Source organism: Falco rusticolus, chromosome 5, assembly GCF_015220075.1.
Source record: "Falco rusticolus isolate bFalRus1 chromosome 5, bFalRus1.pri, whole genome shotgun sequence".
Taxonomy (NCBI): Eukaryota; Metazoa; Chordata; class Aves; order Falconiformes; family Falconidae; genus Falco; species Falco rusticolus.
Window position 1 is genome coordinate 11,738,275 of NC_051191.1, and position 20,360 is coordinate 11,758,634.

At 40.5% G+C, this 20,360-nt stretch overlaps 1 protein-coding gene across 1 annotated transcript in view; it reads right to left on the reverse strand.

Annotated features, from left to right (window-relative positions):
- The window catches only part of CFTR (CF transmembrane conductance regulator), a 91,777-nt gene extending 73,060 nt beyond the window's left edge, over window positions 1–18,717 (reverse strand). The window contains exons 1-3 of the mRNA XM_037389854.1: window positions 18,665–18,717; window positions 6,641–6,751; window positions 5,254–5,365 (exon numbers count right to left, since the gene is read on the reverse strand). Coding sequence (XP_037245751.1) covers window positions 5,254–5,365; window positions 6,641–6,751; window positions 18,665–18,717 — 276 coding nt within the window. The remainder of the gene's footprint in view (window positions 1–5,253; window positions 5,366–6,640; window positions 6,752–18,664) is intronic.
- Window positions 18,718–20,360: the final 1,643 nt, after the last annotated feature.

The window sequence follows — 20,360 nt, forward strand, 5'->3', positions numbered from 1 at the left end:
AGCTGTAATTAATGTTTTACAGTGTTAAATAGATTGGGAAAATCCCCTTTAATTTTTCCCTTCTCCTTTAGGTTCCTTTTGGTCTCTTATACACGAGCCTAAGTACTTCCACAACCTGTACTGTAACCCTTTCTGAATGTCACTGTTGGTGGAGCTGATATTCATCATTCACTTCTTTCCACAGAAGATACGAAATTTTACATCTCAAATAGCATACCTGTGCTACACACTACATTTCCCACATTAAACACCACTCTGCCCCAACACAAGTGCTGTAAACCTGGAGCCAGCTTTGACAAAGACTTCAATGTTATTACTAGGCAAAGGGAGGAGTGTTTATTAAAACACACGTGATCCAAGGCAGCTGTGCTTAGACCATATGCATCCCAAAGTGGCAAACCAAAACTCCCCAAAACTCACAAAATACAAAACAGTCACCTCTCAAGGACAACGTGGTGCTCTCATGCTAAGAGATTCCAAGATAAGGTTTTATATATATGCTGAAAATAGGATTATTTTTTTTATGTATTTACTCTTATTCCAGTGAAAATGCCATGCTTTGCTGCTGTGTTTGTTGTGACTATAAAGGTATTGCATACATGCCTAGCTTGCTGGGAAAAAAGGTGATTTACAGACTAAGGATAGAATAATGGCTGGCAATGAGCCAAATCATTTGCTATCTCATGGGGCGTAAAAATCTACTGGTTTACAGTGCAGATTTATCAGTTTATGTACCAAAGATACTATTATCTAGTCTACATACAAATCAAAGCAGAACTACCTGTTTTTCAATTTTCTTGTAACCTCAAAATTACCCACTGATATAAATATGGATAAATAAACTGATCAGAATGACCTGCCTAAAAAAAGGAATGAGATGTGTGCACCCGACAGAAAAATCAGTTTTCAAGAGTTGTGTTTTTCCTTCTCCTGTCCTTGCTCTTCCCTCTGCATTCATCATAGGCCATTAAGAAACTCAGAAATGCCCTCCTTACAGAAACTTTAATTAAAAAGCAAAGATCTGAAAAATAAGAGTATGACACAGGATGGGCTAACCTGACCTGGTATGGCTATTCTTACGCAAGGATAACTTTTACATTACGTGTATCCCCCATATGCTCAATCACTCTGTATTTGAATACAATAATGCACATCTCTGTTTTGGCATGTGCCCAAGAAGTGCTTCGGGACTTTCATGTCCCTCCCTGCCTCCTCACTCACACCCATGACCTATATGTGAGAGCTTCAGGAAATCCTCATTAGGGTCCTTTGGGATATGATACCAAAACCATTTCTAAGTTAATATTAGCAGCTGCTGTGCCTGAGTAGAAATATACATTTAATGGGGATGAATATAAGAGAAAAATGTAAGTAGAATCAAACTGATCCCCACAGCAAAGTACCCAAATTGTTAGCCAGTATGTTGCTAAAAAGCAAGATTTTTGTTTCACTGCCATACCACCTGTTCTTTAAATTGTAAGACATGTCTGCTGATGAGGTGAAGCGTGGAAGCTGCTTTGAACAGCAGGGGAACGGATACATTAAGTGCAGTAACTCAACGTGCCTAACACAACACGATTTATGAGGAAGACTCATAGTGCTCTAGGGGGCCAGAGCACAAGTGTCCATCCTGCAATAACATCATTACCTACGGCGCGTGAGGGCAAAGGCGGAGATGGAAAAAATACTAGATCTAATGAGAGCAAAGCTGTGATGCCAGTTGCAACAACAACTACACAAACAGCAGGGATGTCAGCAGAGTTTAAACAACAGTCCAAGAAAGGTGCCATGAAAACAGCTCAGGGATTAGACAAGAGAAGAGCTGAAAGGAAAGTGAAGTTCAAAAGAACACACAACTTGGTTACACCTATGCCAATACGGCACAACATCCTGTCCCCATTCAAATTAATGGCAAAGCTCCCATTAATTTCCGTGCGCAGGGCCTGAAAAGAACACCAGCAACTTTAGAAGCAAGTTTTTCCTCTTGGAGCTTTCAATAAAATGAAGACTAATGATAATGGAATCACTAATTTAAACTAAGATTTAATCTTTCCATGTTCATTGTGAAAGGTGCAGATTTTGTTTCCTACGTGCTGAATTGCACAGCTGTGATTTCTTAAAGAAATGGAAAAAAACCCAAACAAACAAACAACAAACACCCAAACAAACAAACAAACCTCAAAGAATATGACTCAAAAATCCTGCAGTCCTCACCTGGTCTAAAATTACACTCCGTTAAAGAAGTCCACACAGAGAAATCAACATTGCACAATCCCACACATTTATGCCCACACATACTCCACTTGCCTTTATTCTGGGCAAGGAAATTACCCTCAAAACTGCCTGCAAAAGCCCTCAGATACTGCTGAGCTTTTAACAGGAATGCATTACTGTAAAAGTTCTGGCTGGCAGGTTCTGCAGGAACACCTATTATAGTATATGGTAGGCTAAATTTGTAGAACTGTTGTTTTGGGTTTTTTTAAAAAATACAAATCTGACATAATAAGAAGTTGCTGGCTTGGTGAGAAGAAAGGTTAGAATATTAAAGGCAGTAATTAGATGTCAGGAGCACATAAAAGACAGAATTGGGTAGAAGTCCACAAAGAAGGGGTCTCATCCCAGAGAAGAGCTGCCAAACAAGGTGAAAGAGTATAGAGAGAAGGGTTATTATGCAGCCCCTTAAACAGCCATCTAGGACAGAGCCTCTTGCTGACTGCCCTACCTGGACAAACAATTAATTCACTCATCAACTTCCACTCTAGCCACGTTGCCTCCTGCCAGCCCTGCACAACACTTAAAACACCTAGAAGGTAGCCCAGGGTTTGATGCAGAAAAGCCCTCCAGAGTGAGCACAGACAGCACCATAACCATCATCTCCTCTCCCTTCTGCTCGTGCAGCCCTTCTGCATGAAGAAGGCAAGCACAGCACATCGCTTCAAACCAGCTCTGCAGCAGCAGTGACCGCAGACTGAGGCGAACGGCAGTGAGAAGAGACCTGCGGGTCTTCACTAGTGAGAAGAGTCCAGCAAGCTGGAGAAACTTAAACTGCGAGAGAACAGAGCTGGCTTGGGAGCTAATTTCTTGATTTCCCCTATTTTGAATCAGAATTTCTGTACACGCAGAATGTGTATCTATCCACAAAGAAAGAAAGAAGCAAAAAGATAAAATACAAAGAACTTTTTCACTCTAGGTTTTATTTTTCAAACCAAGCCTTGGTGCTGAGAAATTTCAGAGTTGTTCTTTATGAGCTACACCTGGGGGACAGTCTAAATATGATTGCAAAATATTAAGGCCTATAGGTTGAGGGGTTTTTATTTTGCCATGAAGCACCATGACAGACTGAAGCATGTCCTACATTTTTCATAGAGTGAAAAGACTGTGAATGATGCATTTTAAGGGAAGCAATTTCCATTTTCTTTAGAGAATTTCTTCTTTTTTCTGTAGACCATTTTACTTTGTGACTTGCTGATTCTATTACTGATGCTTATTTCCCCTGAACATGGTGTTACAAGAGAAAAAAGCAGTCAGGTTTTCCATAATTCTTGAGGCAAAATTCAATCTGAAGTGAAATTGTAGTCAACTATAATTTATCAAAATCAATCAACAGCGATCTAAACCAGAACATTCACATCATTAGCAGTTCAAATTAACACACTTAGGAATATTTTACAGGACTTTCATCGCAGGACTCTAAATAAATTTACCTATTTTGTAAACTGCAAGATCAGCCTGTTTTTCATACAGCCGTGTAAACAGGAGGGACTCCATGGAACTTTATTGGAGTGGAACCATTCCAGCATAAAACTATCCGAAGTCAGGCTCCAAATTCAATGCTTAACCTGAAAAACGCTCTTTGGCCTGAAACACTGCCTGGTGCATTAAAAATTTTCACCCTTAAAAGGTCTGCATGTAGTTAAGGACTTGTGTTTTAGTTTTCAGGATATTCTTATTTATGTTTCAAGTGTTTTATACAGAATTATTAAAAATTGAGGGTATAAGTGTTGGTGTGGATTCACTTAGCATATATCTTGCATGGCTACCACAGAGCAGATTATGACCTTTCTTCGTCTACCTACTAGAAGATCTACCTAGCTTGAAATTTTCCTTCTACAAGGAGTCAGCAGCAAGTTCATAGGCATGATGGCAACTCTTCACACTACTCTGCCTTTTCTATCAGGGAGAGGAGTCATTCTAGGGACATTCTAGTCATAGGGAGACTAGACAATATTCAACAGTAATGCCAGTGGAATTAGTTCCTTTCTGTATCAGCCTTCCAAAAATAAAAATCTGGCTTAAAGATCCATCTGACATCTGAAAACACTGACTATCTGAGCACATCTGACCACTTCAGACCATTTGGGCTATTATAGCTGCAGTTTCTGATACCAAAGCATTTTGAACAGAGAAGCATGGAACGTAATATCTCACTTTTACTATTAAATTGCAGACACTTGAAAATAACACGGATATTTAACGCACATATTGTTTAACAGTATTTTTCAGATTTACACTCTGACTATCCAACACACCTAGTGAGACACGAGTAATAATAAACTATTTTCACAGCTCCTAACCCCAGTGATAGGATTGTCAAACAGGTGCATTTGGTAAGTCAGGGTAATCCTAACTAACGTGTTGGAAAGGTGATAAACATAATCAGTTCAGACCTTCACATCAAATTCCTGATCATATACATTGGAGCACTAACAGCACCAAGATCCAAGCATATTTCACATGGCTATTTATGCAGAATTGTTACCACTAATGAAGACAACTTCTTTACTGCATACATAAATCTAAATAAAGCATTTAACTATGAAGCTGAATGACAGTCACTTTGATAAAATTGACTGAATCATGTGAAATTGCACTGTCATTTATTTTAAGGTAAGGGTAGAAAATTCTTTAGAAACAACTTAGAAACCATAAGATGAGAAAATAATTAGTTCAGTTCAGCAGTGATACAAAACTTCGGTTGCTCTACCCGTACTTGGAGAAGCATATGCCAGCACCTAGCACTATGTACATTTCAAAATTACTAATATGTATGTTTAAAAGATATTAAGACATTATCAGAAAATATTTTTTTTATGAAGGTCCCTGAGTATCTCTCTGTATTTATCATCTTCAAAAGCAATAGAAAGAGCAAAATCTGTAGCTATTCACAGGATTCTGTATTAATTTAGTAATCCCAAAGACTTAGACCTATTTATGGAACACTGAAAGTCTGCTGAAGAGAAGCACAAATCTTACCCCTAAATATAACATTATTCCATAGAACATAAATTTCCAGAAAAAGCATCGTCGAAGAGCATTAATAAGTTTGGGTTTTTTCTTTGAAGTTGCCAGCTCTCTGTCCCACTCTCTGAAAAGGAACCGAAAAACAAGACTGTTAAGTTACAAGAGCAAATACATGGGTCTCTGGCTCTGACATACTTCAGTTCACTCAAGTATATCCAAGGAGACTTAGCTAAGGTGACTAATGAAAAAAAGCTTTGCAGAGACCCCAAAGACCTGGCCTTCATTGACTTGATAGATCAATAAAAGTTCAAACCTAGTTCAGCCACATATTTGGCAGTTTTAAATACTCAGCCATACATCACCCCACAGGGAATTAATTCATGAAAAGGTCACATTGTATGTTTTTAAAGAAACTTGCTGTACTTAAGACCAAAGCACAAATAATAGGCAAATTAATGTTTCAGAGCTAGCTCTTCCAGTCTGCAGAAAACAAAACACTAACAAAGCATCAAAAATGTGACTTTTCTACTGCACAGCATTATTTTTAACCTGTGTTGCTGCAACAATAATTTTCTATTCAATAATAAATTGCTGATCAGAAGCAATGCTATAAACAGAAAACATATGGTCAAAATTCAACTCACAGATTAAAGTGCTCCTAAGAATTTCCTCAGGTTTTTTCTCCATTTTTCAACAGAATATCAAATAACCAGAATATTCAATTTATAAACTATCAAAATGCATTAAGCAAACCAATGTTCTCAGTATTTTCCACCAGTTTTGAATATGTATGTTACACTGCAATTAAGTGTAATTGGATTGGCACAACAGTACGGACGTGAGCTGTCCTGGCACACCAGGGAAAACTACACCAGAGGCCAGGGGAGAGGGACCAGATTTAGGTACCCGATTCTGTAAGAGTTAGTCCCAAGTGTACAGCACAAACCATAGTTTCTGAATTAGGACCCACTGAAATAGGGTAGAGAAGAGAGGAAGCCTAAATGAGAAAAGTCAGGGTATGATTTCTGCAGAAGCAATTAGTCTTTCAACAGTGGAACAAAGGAAATGTTACTTAGTTGAAGAAAAAAATAAAACAAGGTTTTACAAGGATATTAGGGGAAGAACGAACAGCAGAGTAGGGAACTAACACTGAAACTGTACGTCTAGCCTTGCTAGTCAATGGACAGATGTCACTGGTACCTGTACACAGTAATTTAGAACATCTAGGTGACACATCAGCACCAGGGATCCCTGTTAGCTCCAAAGGACAACCGTGTGATGAATGAGGACATGTTTGAGCCAGCTTGCACCCAATGGTTTTTAAACATTTTATCCAACAGCTTTTTAATGAAAATTGCAGTATGATTCCTGAAACAGTTATCTCATGAATGTTTCATACCTTTCTAGTTTTTCAGAAAGATTATCAGCAGAGTCTGCAGAAGGGATTTGATAAATATCTGACAGCTCCAACCGTCGTCTGTAACCCTTTTTCAAAATTGGTTTTGTCCATCTAAGTAGGGAAAAAAAAAAAAAAAAAAAAAAAAAGGTAAAATAATCATCAGTTTCTTAGGTTAATTCAGGAGTTGCATTGTCTCACCCAAAACACTTTGTCCACAGCATCCAAGTATGCCTATGTGCACACAAATGCACACACACAATATGACATAATATGGCTGACCTCTGCATTATATTTACAAAACTATATTGACAAATTAACATTAAAAGAATAGTTGTAAAGCTGTTGCACTTCATCAGTTTTGGGGTGGGATCATGCCCCAAACTTCAGTCAGTAGCAGTCAAATGAACAGAGGATTGAGACCTTTGTACTGTATTTCCAAATACGTGCTATGTCTATATAAATGAGTAATTAATCAGAACTATATTAAATTTCATCCCTGTAAGACAAAAATCTTAATATAGCTTTAGCATTCCTTTCACAGCTTACATTGCAGTATGCACTTAACAACACACAAAATCTTTCACAGGACTCCTATAAGATCTTCATTGCGTCCATCATATGTAAACATTTTGCATTTCTTTTTTCAAATGTCTTGTTTAAAAACTTAATACCAACTTAAAGGACATTCTGAGTTAAACCAAAGCAGGAAAAAACTCTAGAATGGCTACTTTATAGAGAAAATCTTAATAAGCCATTACTAACTCTATCAAACAATTTGGCTCCTGAAAGGTCTATGAATCCCCAAGTGCCAACTTGCACAAAATTTTGCAACAGGTTCTGTCTTCTTTTTGAAAACACAAGACTAAAACAAAACATAAACAAGCAACCACAAGAACTAACAGTGTATTTTGAACCGATTTGAGTTTCTGCTTTGCTGCCATTGTTAAAAAATACTTCCTTAAAAGAATGAAATGTCTGCAAAAGAAGGTGCTTGTGGCTGACTTCTGTCATGCTTCCATATGTCAACACCATTTGTAAAAAATAAACCCCTGTGATTTACAATTATGATAAAAGTTATGATCTGCAAAGCTTTAATAATTTCAGAAATTTTTGTTTTAAAATGTCTTTATAGACAACAGTTAACAGAGTTGCAAAATAAATGCAATAAAGTTTTCCACGGTCACTTAGAAAACAAGAACAGCTTGTTGGAGATGCTTACCCATATGCCTGTAAGAACATATACCATACACACAAAGTAATCCACATTCTCAATTGCAGCTTCTGGTGGTGCAAAGAGGTCAATACAAAGGTAAAAAAGCATCATCAAACAGACACAAGTGCAAAGAGACTTTAGCACAACAGTCAAAGCCTATTTGTGTGCAACTGTGCACACACACATGCACACTCTAACATTAATGAAGTTAGGAACTGCATGTGACATCAGCCTATAATCCCCATAATTCAGTAAAGCAGTAAATTTTAGTTATATCACACCTACTGCAAAGAGAATGTGTCCTAAGAAATCAGCAGATTACCCTTCATTTCTGCAATCATACTACAGTTTCATATGAATCATACAGGTTTTAGTTCAGTCTTTGACACCACTGTAGCTGCAAAATAACACAATTTGTGGTATGTTACAGCAAGGCAGCTAGGAGAGTCCACTTTGGATGGTAAAACATCCATAAACTTTATTACTGCTGGACACAGAGCCCAATGTTTTCAGGGATGTAATAAGATGGATTAGAAGAAAACTTTTGAATTAAAAAAAATGATGTTATGTGAAAGTCTTTCATGGCCACTGCAAATGATAAATCCGGTATCGATTTGTATTTTGCCAGCTCCTGATGGCAGAAAGGACAGGTTGCTATTGGCTTTGTGCACACCTTGTGGAGAAATGGGTAAACCTCGTCCTTTGGGAACAGAAACTCTCATGGACTGGTTTCACTGAAAGTTCTGTATACACAGATATTTTGGCAATGATGAAATGAATACAAGTTATGAGACAGTAAAACACTACTGAAGCTAATGCAAATAAGTAACAGTACTTCCTAAGCAACCTTTTTAATTGTCAATACTGTAGCTAAGTAATAACCTTGCTGAGCCCCTTAACAATGCTTTGAGACTACAATAAGCAATTCCAAACTTGTCTTGAGAAAAAGAGAAATGCTTTACTGTGTCCGACTTTTGGGGAAAAAATTTTGCATTGCATTGTTTCCCTCCACACATCTGATTTCTTTTATATATTTTATTAGCACCTACCCTGGCATTTTGCCACTGCCTGAAGTAACAAAATGTGACTGACTGCATTTAGAAAGTGAGCAAAATGTCTATTTTATCATTTGGGGAAGGCAGCATGCTTAGCAGATCTATTGTACTTCTATAAATGTCTCTGGTTCTACTCACACTTAACTGGGTACACTTACCAGCGCCACCTAAATTACATGGTCCCTAAACCACCCTCCTCTCCCAAGTCAACAAGTTTAATACAGACTTAATGCAGTCCTTGTCCTCATCTCTCCGCTCATCTGGGTAGCTGCAACTATGATAGATTAACTCCTCCAGCCAGCTAAAGGAGCGGTGCTGACACCTTCCCCAGGGACCTCCTCAGCTGCAGCCAGGTTCCTACTGCAGACTGCTGGCAAGGCTTGCAGAGAGATGTTCATCTCCCAGCTACCCTGGACTTGCTCGGAAGTCCCACCCTACCTACATCTGGCCAATTTGCAAGCTGTGCCAAGTGGCTTCATGCTGGAGTGGTAATTGTGGGAGGAGTTGGCCTATCACGTGCTGTTTGTCTCAAGGTAGTTTTTCAACAGCTATTTGGGTTGTGCTGTCAAGAACTGTGGGAGACAGTGCATATTTTAATAAAAGGAATATTCCAGACCTAGAACACAAATACTACCTAAAACCAACCTTTTGCCAGATTCCAAGAGCATCCAGTTTACCATTGTGCTCCAGATTACTTGTAAAGTTTTGAAATGCAAAATAGCTATAAATTTATTTTAACTGGCAATATAATCTGCAGTTATCAATGTTTTTTTATCACCTGGTAACACAGCTCAGTCAGAGTTTGTCAATTAATATGGCTCTTCTATTTTTGACTTAACAGAAATGATTTGCCAGTGTTAATTCTGAGCTTCTTCTTGTGGTTGCTGAGAACGAGAAAATTCTTTTGAAAGGAAGAGAGCAAGAAGGAAGGGAAACAGATTGGTTTTACAGCATTACATTAGTAAATGCCACCGGATTACTGGCTGGCATTTAATGAACTCTTTCACAGAGAAACCTGTAGTGCTGTCAGAGTTTTGCACTAACTAGGAATGTTATTATGGGTACACACACATGAAACCCAGCAGGAGACAAGTTTCAGGGGTGTACAGTAGGAAAGAAGAAAAGAAGGAAAACAAGTTCCATCTCTGTTATTGATTGCCTGTAGCAAAAAAAAAAACAAAAACCTTATGAGTTTGATATGTAAATACTGTATACATAACATACTGTTTTAACTTCTCTTTTGATAGGTTTCTAATGACCATTTCTTTGTCAGTCACTTAGGCAATTATATAATAGATTTCTTACTACAGCTATTTCTTTCTCCAGCATGTTCAGCCTCATTCCACTTGAGCAAATTGTGCCGATAGGACAGATGTCTTTGGCTTTCCAGAGAGTATTAACACAGACTGTTAACTTGTCAATAGGATTTGACTCTCCCTTAAGGCTGCTTTGCATGTCACTGAAGACAGAAGGAGCCTCTGTGTTGCTAAGCCAACTGCCCAGATCTTCCTCCTGGGCACAAGGATTCCCCAGCTCCATCAGGGCCTTCAGGTCAAGAAGCACAGGGCATTGGGACAGTGACAGAGCAGCAGTGCCGGGCTATCCAAGACCTGCAAAGCAGAGCTGCTCTGTTGCAAGAGTCCCTGATCAGGCTGGTACCATTTCAACACATCATGTGCCCAACGCTGCAAAATCCACTGAGCAGCGCAGAAGTGACCGTGTCTTCACTTCCTTCTCTTACAAAGCAATAGAGTAAGGCATAGTGCCTGCAGCTTCTAAAGAACTGGACCTAAATCCTGATATAGGCAGAGCAAGAAAAATGCCTCTGGTTTTATGTTATCCCTTGTTTCAACATGGGGGGGGGGGGGGCGTGACATAATCAAGCCATGATTATGATGCTTTGGAGCCTAAGGTTCACAAGGTGTTTGTAAAGCCACAGATTCCTTCTATCTGTAGGAAAAGACTGAGGTACCACGTAGACCTCCGACATTCCCAGAGGGTCAAACCAGACCGGACTCTGTCAAAGGCTCTGTATTCCCATCCTCTCCCAAAAGATACACATCACTCCAGCAGCAGAACAAATTGTAAATTGTTGCTTACTTTATACTGGAGGCGGTAGCTTTAGTACGCTCGAAATGGTTTTCTCCAGAAGTGTGTCTGCACCACCAGCCCTCTTCTCTGAGCATCCTGTGACACAGCTGTAAAAAGGTGACCCTAGCTCTGCATGACTCTTGCTAACAGATGGGAGAAGTCAATGTACCCATGAAGCACAAGTGCCAGGCACCACAGCCTAATTCCTGAGCGTTAGTTACCTTCAACAAAGTCGGGTTGCAGTTATTTTGTTTCAAATGGTAACCAGCTGAAATAGCACGTTATATATTCTGAAAACTCTTATTAAAACCTTCAGCATTTTCCCCTTTAAAAACAAGCAAATGCAATACTTTGAGCTTAATATTTGCACACAATTATTGCAGGACTTCAACAACAGAAGGTAAAAGCAGACCCCATTAATTTCAGCTTTTGGGTTTGTTTTTTTTTTCTCCCAGATCACAAAAAATAAGATTTAAAGCTCTTCAGTAATAAACAGTTCTTCCCCATGAGGTATATTTGACACGGAAAATATTTAGCTGCAATGTCATCAACTCTGCCACTAGCTGTGAGCAGCACCATTTTAAGAATAATCAGTGTTCTGCTGAAACCCCAGGATTTCAACAGTGAATCTTAATTAGGATTACTACACAGCAATTCTTGGGGAATGCCTGCCTTTTTATGTTGTTTTTGAGAAGTGATATTTATTCAGATTATTATCTAATCTCTAAATGCTTTTTGAGATTCAGATTTTTAGCAGAAATTCAATACTTTTTCCTTACAGTTAGTAAGACAGTCAAAGTATTTCAGTTGGCAGAATTACTGAGCTACTTTTGAGAGAAAACAAAGCACGTTAGGGGTACAAAGATACTGAAGTTGCGTAAGATGCAAGGACAGAATACATGCAATGTATATTAAAAATCTGTAAATTGTTTAGATACCAGAGTGAAACATACTATATGCCTCAAATATTTAACAAAGCTATCAAAATAAGATAATGATGATGTGTTATGAACTTGGCAAGGCTGTTTCAGCATATACCTACAGTGAGACTGGCTAGAAGATATTTCTTCATCTTCACTCTTTTTCTCAGTTACATATCCCATAGCAAGAATAAGAGAGATTTCTTTCTCCTAGTCCTTTGAAAGACCAAGGCACATTGCAGAAAGTCAACAAAACAATTGCAGAGCTGTGCTATTCATGCTTGAGCTGATTTTTAAATTCTTACAGATATGTCACTAATGTGACAGCAACAAATTTACCCAGTTTAGCACTCCACTGTCTTAGCCATCCATTTATAAATAAATTTCATAAATCTGTTATTTGTTCAAAACCCAATGACTGATATGTGATCGGGTATATACACCTTGAGAAACTGATGAACACATTTGTGGCAGTTCAAGCAGGGCAAGTGGAGAGTGGGAAGATTATTTATTTATTTATAACACCAAGTATCAAAATGTACATCGTCATGACAGTAATATGGAATTAATCCTGATTTAGGGGCTGCTTCTCTTACTGCTTGCTCTTTGCCATCTTCTGTGTATCCTGGTATTTGCTGCTGCTACTCCTCAGCCTGACCCTTGCAAGTTAATGAGAAAATATCTCATATCTTCATTTCCAAAATGATCTTGGGCTTTGAGCAAAGCAACATTGTTTTGTTTTGGTTTTGGTTTCTTTGTGTTTTTTACCTCCAGAGAAATAAAAGCATCCCATATTTTACAGATTAACTTTGAACTGAGTTAAGTTGAAATAAGTTAAAGTGAAATATCAGATTGACTCCAATACAATAAAGGTTCACATCTTTTACTTTAAAAGCTGAAGAAAAAAAAATTAAAAATATAAATACCACATTAAAAGATGGGAATATACCTGAAACCACGTACCTTCACCATGTACCTAAGGTACAACTTACTTATTCCCTCCTAATTTTGGGAGCTTCATGACAACGCAGCCTTGGTTTAGCTACTTGCTGACTGTGAAAATGCTCATGCTGATCCTTTTGCTTATGTGAGAGGGAGTGATATGTAAACACAGCCTGTGAGTCCTCACTCATCTCACCCAGGCATATCCCCTGTCTCATGGAAGCCAGCTGAATTGCATCTACAAGTTTACATTGCAAAATTTTGCAAGATTTATCATTAAAGTCTTATATGCTAGAGTTTAATTTGACCTTTGAGGTTTTTATTTTAGAGGACACAATTTGACACGTCATTACCCAGATGTCAGATTGGTACCATCCTGCCCCCACAACCTCCACACCTACATACACATGCTGCAAAGGCTTGGGGGGGGGGGGAATGCGGGGTAGGGGGGAGTGAATAATAATAAAAAAAAAAAAAAAGATAACGGTAACTTGTAGAACTCTCCTGCAATAAGTCACACTATTCTCACCAGTTTGAAAACCAGTGCACTGAAAAAATTTAGACATTAAAAGACCAAGACTCTTTTGTATGAAAGAGGTCATAATTGTTTGCTGTAGCAATATTCTGAAATAACTTTGTCAAACCAGAAATACCTTATGAAATTAAAGTCCTGGATAGGAGATCTCAAGTAGTCTGTACTGGCTCCACCACATGCTCCCAGGACAAATCACAGTCCTTGCACACCCCTCTTTCTTCTCTACAGAACTAATAAGGAGTTTTAGCCCATCCTTTGTGCTAGCTACTTAGACTTCAAGATCTTCAAATCAGACTTTATTATTATCAAATATTTTCCAGTGCTTAGTACAGTAGACTTCAAATTTCTGTATAGGGCATTTAGAAGCCTCTATAATACAGATAATAAAACTATTCTCCATGTCATTGCTTACAGTATTAAAACAGAATTCAAGGATTCAGATGGATATTTTCTATCGCACCAAAATCAAGTAAGTATGGAGGAGAACAAAAATATACAGATCAGTCTGCAAACCTTTCAGATGCTTGATCATTTCATTTTGAATATCAACATGTTAAGTCTTCCTCCTGCAGGAGGAAAATAAGCTTTACATCTATTTAGAAACTCAGATGCAGCTTGATACAGGCAACTGTTCTTTAGAGGTATAAAGCAGCCAGAGAAGGTCACTGTGCTATGCAGGGTTTGCACTTCTGCTTGTTAGAACAAAGATGTAGTATAAGACTGAGCCAAGGACACAATTTAGCCTTATTATCAAAGAAGGTATTCCTGTAGCTGAAACTATTTCGGACTAGGAGACTCAGCATCCTTCCTCCAGTTCACTTCAAGTTTCATATTTTACCTTGGAAATATTAACAGAAATCAAATTTTCAAAAGGAGTCCAAAATTTGCATGTACGTCTTTGAACCATCTGGGGGCTGACTTTCAGAAGTACCAAAAGCTCACCGTTACAAAAAGTTCTGAAGGGCTGGCAGACTGGCAGGTCTCCAAGGACCACTTGTGGCAACAGACAAATGACCAGGCAGCCTCACAGGGCCATATTCTGTGCTCTGTCTGCATCTGTGCTTGGTTATCACTGACAGACAGGATTTATGATTACCTGGGATCAGTGAAAGGCAGGTCCTCAGGACTAGACACGTAAAGGGCCTTAAGAATATACTGTAGGAAATTTGCCTTGTGTAATGTCAAAGCCAGCTGTACCAGCAACCGAGCCATCAGACCATGCAACTCAATCCACCTGCTCACAGCTGCCAACGTACACAGAGGCTCCCTACTCAGTGAGGAAAGATGAGCAAGATGCTACAGCTAGGTCTTGATAGGGGATGCTCCAAATACATGCTGGAGATGACAATTTCCAGGCACCCACTCTCTGAAGTGAAATTTATAGGCATGGATTAGGTCTTTAAGCTTCCCATACAATACCTGGGATTTTTAGGAACTCAAGACACTTTCAGGGGAAGTTTTGAGTACAAATGTACTCACTAAATCCCATACTTCTTCAGGAAAACAGGCACATAAAACCTTACCTATTTAGTAATCAAAACCCTAAGTACCTTCTTGGTATTAAATCCTAAAATATGTAGTTCAAGGATAGAGCAGAGATTACCTAGGGCAGGTCTGGCTTTAGTTCCTTTCTCTGAAGGGACTCAAACTAATTCTCATGAGAATGCCTTTTCAATCCAGAAACTTAGTCAAGGCACTCTTGAACTTGCAATTATGACTGAATTAAGGTAGGAGTGAAAAAACAACCATGACTGTAGCCCACAGGCCAGGTACTTTCAAAACTTAAGTGCTGGATTCTGTTATCCACCCTAAAGGCTATTAACAGACTTCATTAAAAGTGCCCTCAGAAAAAAAATCAAGACTTGCAAACAAGTTTCTTACCCAGTAGACTACAGAGCCACTCTTGCTCTCATGCTTTAAAAAAAGTAGCTGAGCCAGAGATAGGCAACAAAAACCCCTTCACTACCATACACTGGTAACACTGGTCCTACCTCCTAGAAGAGGTGAAATGTAGAATTGAATTACTTTTCCTACCCCTCCCAGCATACACACAACAGAAGAAGGAATCCAGCTTTTATCCCCTACATGCTAAATTGTTCTTGGAACCACTGGACAGCTGTATAAAAAAGCAGCAGGTTACTTTTTCTCTGGCTTGGAAAGAAATCAGCTAGAGCAGGTTTGATGGACTGAGCCCACAAGAAGACATGGCACAAAAGCTGGCTTAGTTTGTATTTCTCATTTGGATTTAATAATGTATCAGGCACTGAACTACCAAGTCCTGCCAAGACAGCTGTCACTTGATTAGACAGTTGGACAGGAGCACAAGGATTGCTTTTTGTGAACTTGTATTTAAATATCTGAATTTGCATTTAAAAAAAAAATATCAGAATTGTCCCAAAGTTGCAGCCATTTCTGAAACTCCAGCAATAACTTCGTGTTCTGACACCCAGCTAAAAATTAATTTATTAGCTTGCCTTAATAAAACCATAACAACACTTCCTGATATCAGTTGATCTGCAATAAAAACTAGGTGATTGCAAAGTACTACAATGTTGTTTGCTACAAAAGGTATGGCCTTGACACTGCAAAATTCCAAGAACATAAGTAATTGTTATAAAGACAAAAGTGAATCTTCAGAACGAATACTAAGTTCAACATATGACCATCTGACTGCTTCTGCATAAAACACTATTTTCTCTAAACAAGACAAAAAGTTGCCAATGCACAGATAAATGTCTTTCATGTGGTTGGAAACAAAAGGGATCAACTCTGAAAATGTAATAAGGAAAACAGAACACAAAAGAAACCCTGAAACCCCAAACACTCAGTATCTAGTGTTTTTTAAGTGTCATCGTAAGGAAATATCTCAAACCACTTGTCTTCACACCTCATTTCTTAACCAACAAAACTCAGTTGTTAAACAAAAACAGTTCCGATTTTAGGCTGAAAGTTGATTTCTAATGTCTAAATACTTTCTATCATGACCATCCCAAGCAATTCTCTTTTGTTGCCCCATCAGTGTCGCTAATCATGGAAATCCAACAAAAAGGTAACATTTTCCCTAAGATACTATTCCTTGTATACAAATGACAGTTTCTCACTCTTTGGCAAAAAAGAATTAAAAAAAAAATATGTACAAATGATACTAACACAAGTCTAGATTATTCACTTATGATCACGGAGCGCCATTCTGACTTTGACACATTTAAACCTATCCCTCCAGCCCAAACAGGACACACTATGAAGCAATAAAACCTTGCCAATAAAACTAATAATGTATGTTTTTTAAATGCTTAATTATTTTTAAAAGAAAGACACCCTAGCTGCCAAACTGGATGTAATGAATTTTCTTATCTTGTGGCTTTCACTTTTGTGACTTTTTCAATTATGTCATATAATATTTGTGAAGAAACAAAGACATTCACAATGTACATGGTAAAAAACACAAGTAAGCAGAAACTGTCATTCACAGAAACATCATTCCAAAGGTATCAGCCCCCTGTTAGATACTTCATAGAGGTACACATACAATTTTGACTGTTCTTACCCAGTGAACTGTTTACTACCCTGATCTTCCTATGAAACGATGTTACTATAAAGTCCTGTAAATAAATTTCTCTGCTCTAGATATTCGCCATAAACATCTCTTTAACATTCTATACTTAATTATTACCACTTCAGTTACAGTCAGGTAGCAGGTACAATATAATGTATCATATGTTATAAGCATCATTCAAATATCATTCAATTGACCTAAAGACTATGATTTTATAAAGACCAGGTCAGACCCAGGGATGGTTAATTACGCATTTAAAGAGCATGAACTCATTCTGGTTTCAGCCATGGGAACTTTAACTAAGGTAGGAATAAGAAATACATGTGTTTGATCTTATAGGGGTTATTTTCTTTCAGCATCACAGGTTCTAAGAGAGCACTACTCTGATAGAAGCTTTACAAATAAATAAAATTAAATGGAACGAGTGGCTCCTTGAGCAATGAAATTAATATCAGCCTCATTTCCTACAGATTTGTATCTTATACTTGACAGGATCACTGACTGAAGCCTCTTCTGTGGAGAATTTGTAAAAGCTTACACTCCCATCACCCACAGTCCCTGTCTCTAAGAGCACTTGAGAGCAGGGTGGCTTCTTTCCCACTGCTGCACCGCTGGAGGATACCTCTAGGATCCTCACCTTTACCTGGATGTTTGTAAAACTTTAGAACAGGTTACATTCAGGATCCTTCCCCACTATCACATCTGGCTAAAAAGAGTGGGGGAGGCAGACAGAGTGGTTCATACAGACCTACTTCCCTTAAGAAACTTTAAGAAAAAGTTCCGGCCAGGCTGCTGAAAAGGAAAGCTATCCTGAAAGGATTTAAAAGTCAGCTAAAAGCCCTCAGCTGCTCAGAGACTTCGTGCCAATGTTATGGTTTTACATCACATGTTCCCATTTCATTCACCACGTTCATGTTTTAAACAAGATTTCCTCCCTCCCCTCCCTGCTGTGTGAAAGACCCTCAAGTAACTAAAAGGGGAACCAGCCACCCTGGTGAAACTGGTAGTGTGTGGGCCAAAGCCAGAAAGATTTTTTGCTCTTTCCAGCTAGCAGTGCCATTTCTAGCAATGTCACACAAAACATATTCAGGTTTCTATATTGTCTTAAAAAGTACGTTGTGCCCAGGCATTAGTATTGGCTCCTTCTTCTCTTTTTATGTGAAGTTGTGAGAAAGAAAAGGTGCCAGAGACTCTGCTTGTAAGAGAACACTTGCAAGGCTTACAAGGAACTGTTTCCAGTAAGATTTTATTACACTTACACACTGAGCAAATGCTAAACACCCAAAAAGCCAAACAGGAGGAATCCTTGCTCTAAGAGCATTTCCCCTCTACTCCCCCCAACCACGTTCTCACAGTTCACAGTGAAATAACAGATTAACTAGTTGAGCAAGTTACCAAAGGTTGCTCAAATTATGTCATAAATTCATCTGTCTGGGTCCAGAGGGGGTTTATGACACCTGGCAGACAGAGCCCATTCCTGGTGCTAAAACCCCAGCAACAACAACAAAAAAAAAAAAAAAAAAAAAAAAGAGAAATCTCATCCTTCAGCAACAAGCCAGACTCCCACCGCCCTCCCCGCAGACCTGGCCAGAGCTAACTGGCGCCCAGCGCTCGGTCCCCTTCTCCGCCGAGCGGGGTGGGAGAGGCGCCCCCCGCACCTCCCCTGCCCGCTGCCCCCGGCCGCACGTGTCCCGCCGCGCCGGCACTCCCACCTGAAGAAAAGTTTGGAGAAGACGTTCGCCTTTTCCAAAGGGGACCTCTGCATGGTTCCCGGAGCTGCCGTGCGGAGCGGTGTCGGTGCGGTGCGCAGGGAACAGGCGGCAGCCGCTAATCGCTGACGCCTCACTCGCCCGCTCTGCTCCCGCGGCTCTCCCACCTTATCCGCTCGGCCGGCTCTGATGTCACCGCCTGCCTCCTGCCCCTGCCCCTCTCCCCGCCTCTGCTTTGCCCAGGTTCAAAACCGGGAGGGCTGGGGCCCCGGCCCGGGCGCTGCCTGCGCTGCCGCCTCCTCCTCCGCCTCCCCGCCGCGCCCGGCACCGCGCACCGGGCGCGCCCTGCGACTCCCCCCCGCGGCTGCCCCCTCCGCCCCGGCTCCCCGCCAGCCCATTAACTCCACCTGCCGACTCCGCTTCGCGAGTCACCCCACGCCGGGTCCCCAACCTCCTCCCATCACTCAGGTCCTCGCCCGACCGGGGGCAGTGCGGGAGAAACTACCCCTCTGTATGTGCCTTCCGCCCCCCTCGAGGAGCGGAGACCCTCCTGCCCCCCCCGAGCGGGTAGGTCCCCACGGCAGCGCCTGCCCCATCACACCGGCCGCCTGCCCGCAGCCCCCCAGAGACCCGCGGGGACCGAAGCCGGGGGTAGGCTTTGGTGGGTACCTAGAGCCCCGGTTTCCCCCCCACGCCCCCGGCTGCCCCGACACCTGTGCGCTGCGGGAGAGCGCAGCGGCACGGAGAGCTTGGGGCAGAAGGTGGACGGTGAGCTGAGGGGAGGATAAGCACGAACGGCAAACGCGATCACACCCACTGCAAAATACTCTTGCTTCAGTTTTTCAGTTGTGCCTGGCAGGCACAGCTACCTGAACAGAGAGGAATGGGAACTGAAGGTATAAGAAGTTTAGCCCAAACACCCCGACTTAACACTAAAGCTGTTTCTGAAGCGTTATACACGTGCCATACAAACAAAATCACCACTTTCAGAGTGCAAAAGCAGAAAGCATGCTTAAAAGAAGACAAAGATGACAAGAAGCAGGAAAAAGAACTTGTGATTGAGTTCTGTGTAAGACTTAGTTTTATTTAATGCTTTATTGACATTATTTACACACCGCGCTTTCCTTTCACTTCTGTAACTTAAAAAACATGGATGGAAAGGTCACACTTTTCCTAAGCGTGTAGCTGTTCCCCTCTAAACTGCCTCCGTAAAGAGGCAAACGTGCTTCTCTATGGACTTACAGATTGTGCTACAATTTAACAAGCTGTTACTCTTTGCAAACATTTTTTTATTTCACCGCTTCTCGCTACACCCCACTGTGTTTTCATAAAGAATTTGTCTTTGCCTTGGCAATCCTCCCTCGCAGACTGAGATAGCTACGAAGCGCCCTCTTACCCTGTCACCGCACCGGGCTCCTTTGTGTTTCAGACCTCCCTTGGATCCTTCCCGATTCTGCTTTATTAATGACAAAACCAGTAAGAAACACGAGGCAGGCAGGACTCCAGGAAACTGTCCACACTTTATCATGTCCTCAGACAATGCGTAGAGGCAGGGCTAAACCCGCCCGGGCTCCAGGACAGAAGCGCGGAGCCCTCCGGCACCCTGCCACCTAGTGGAGCCGGACCCTGGGCGGCACCCCGCACCGCACACACACACACCCCGCACCGCACAGCCCCCCGCACCGCACAACCCCGCGCA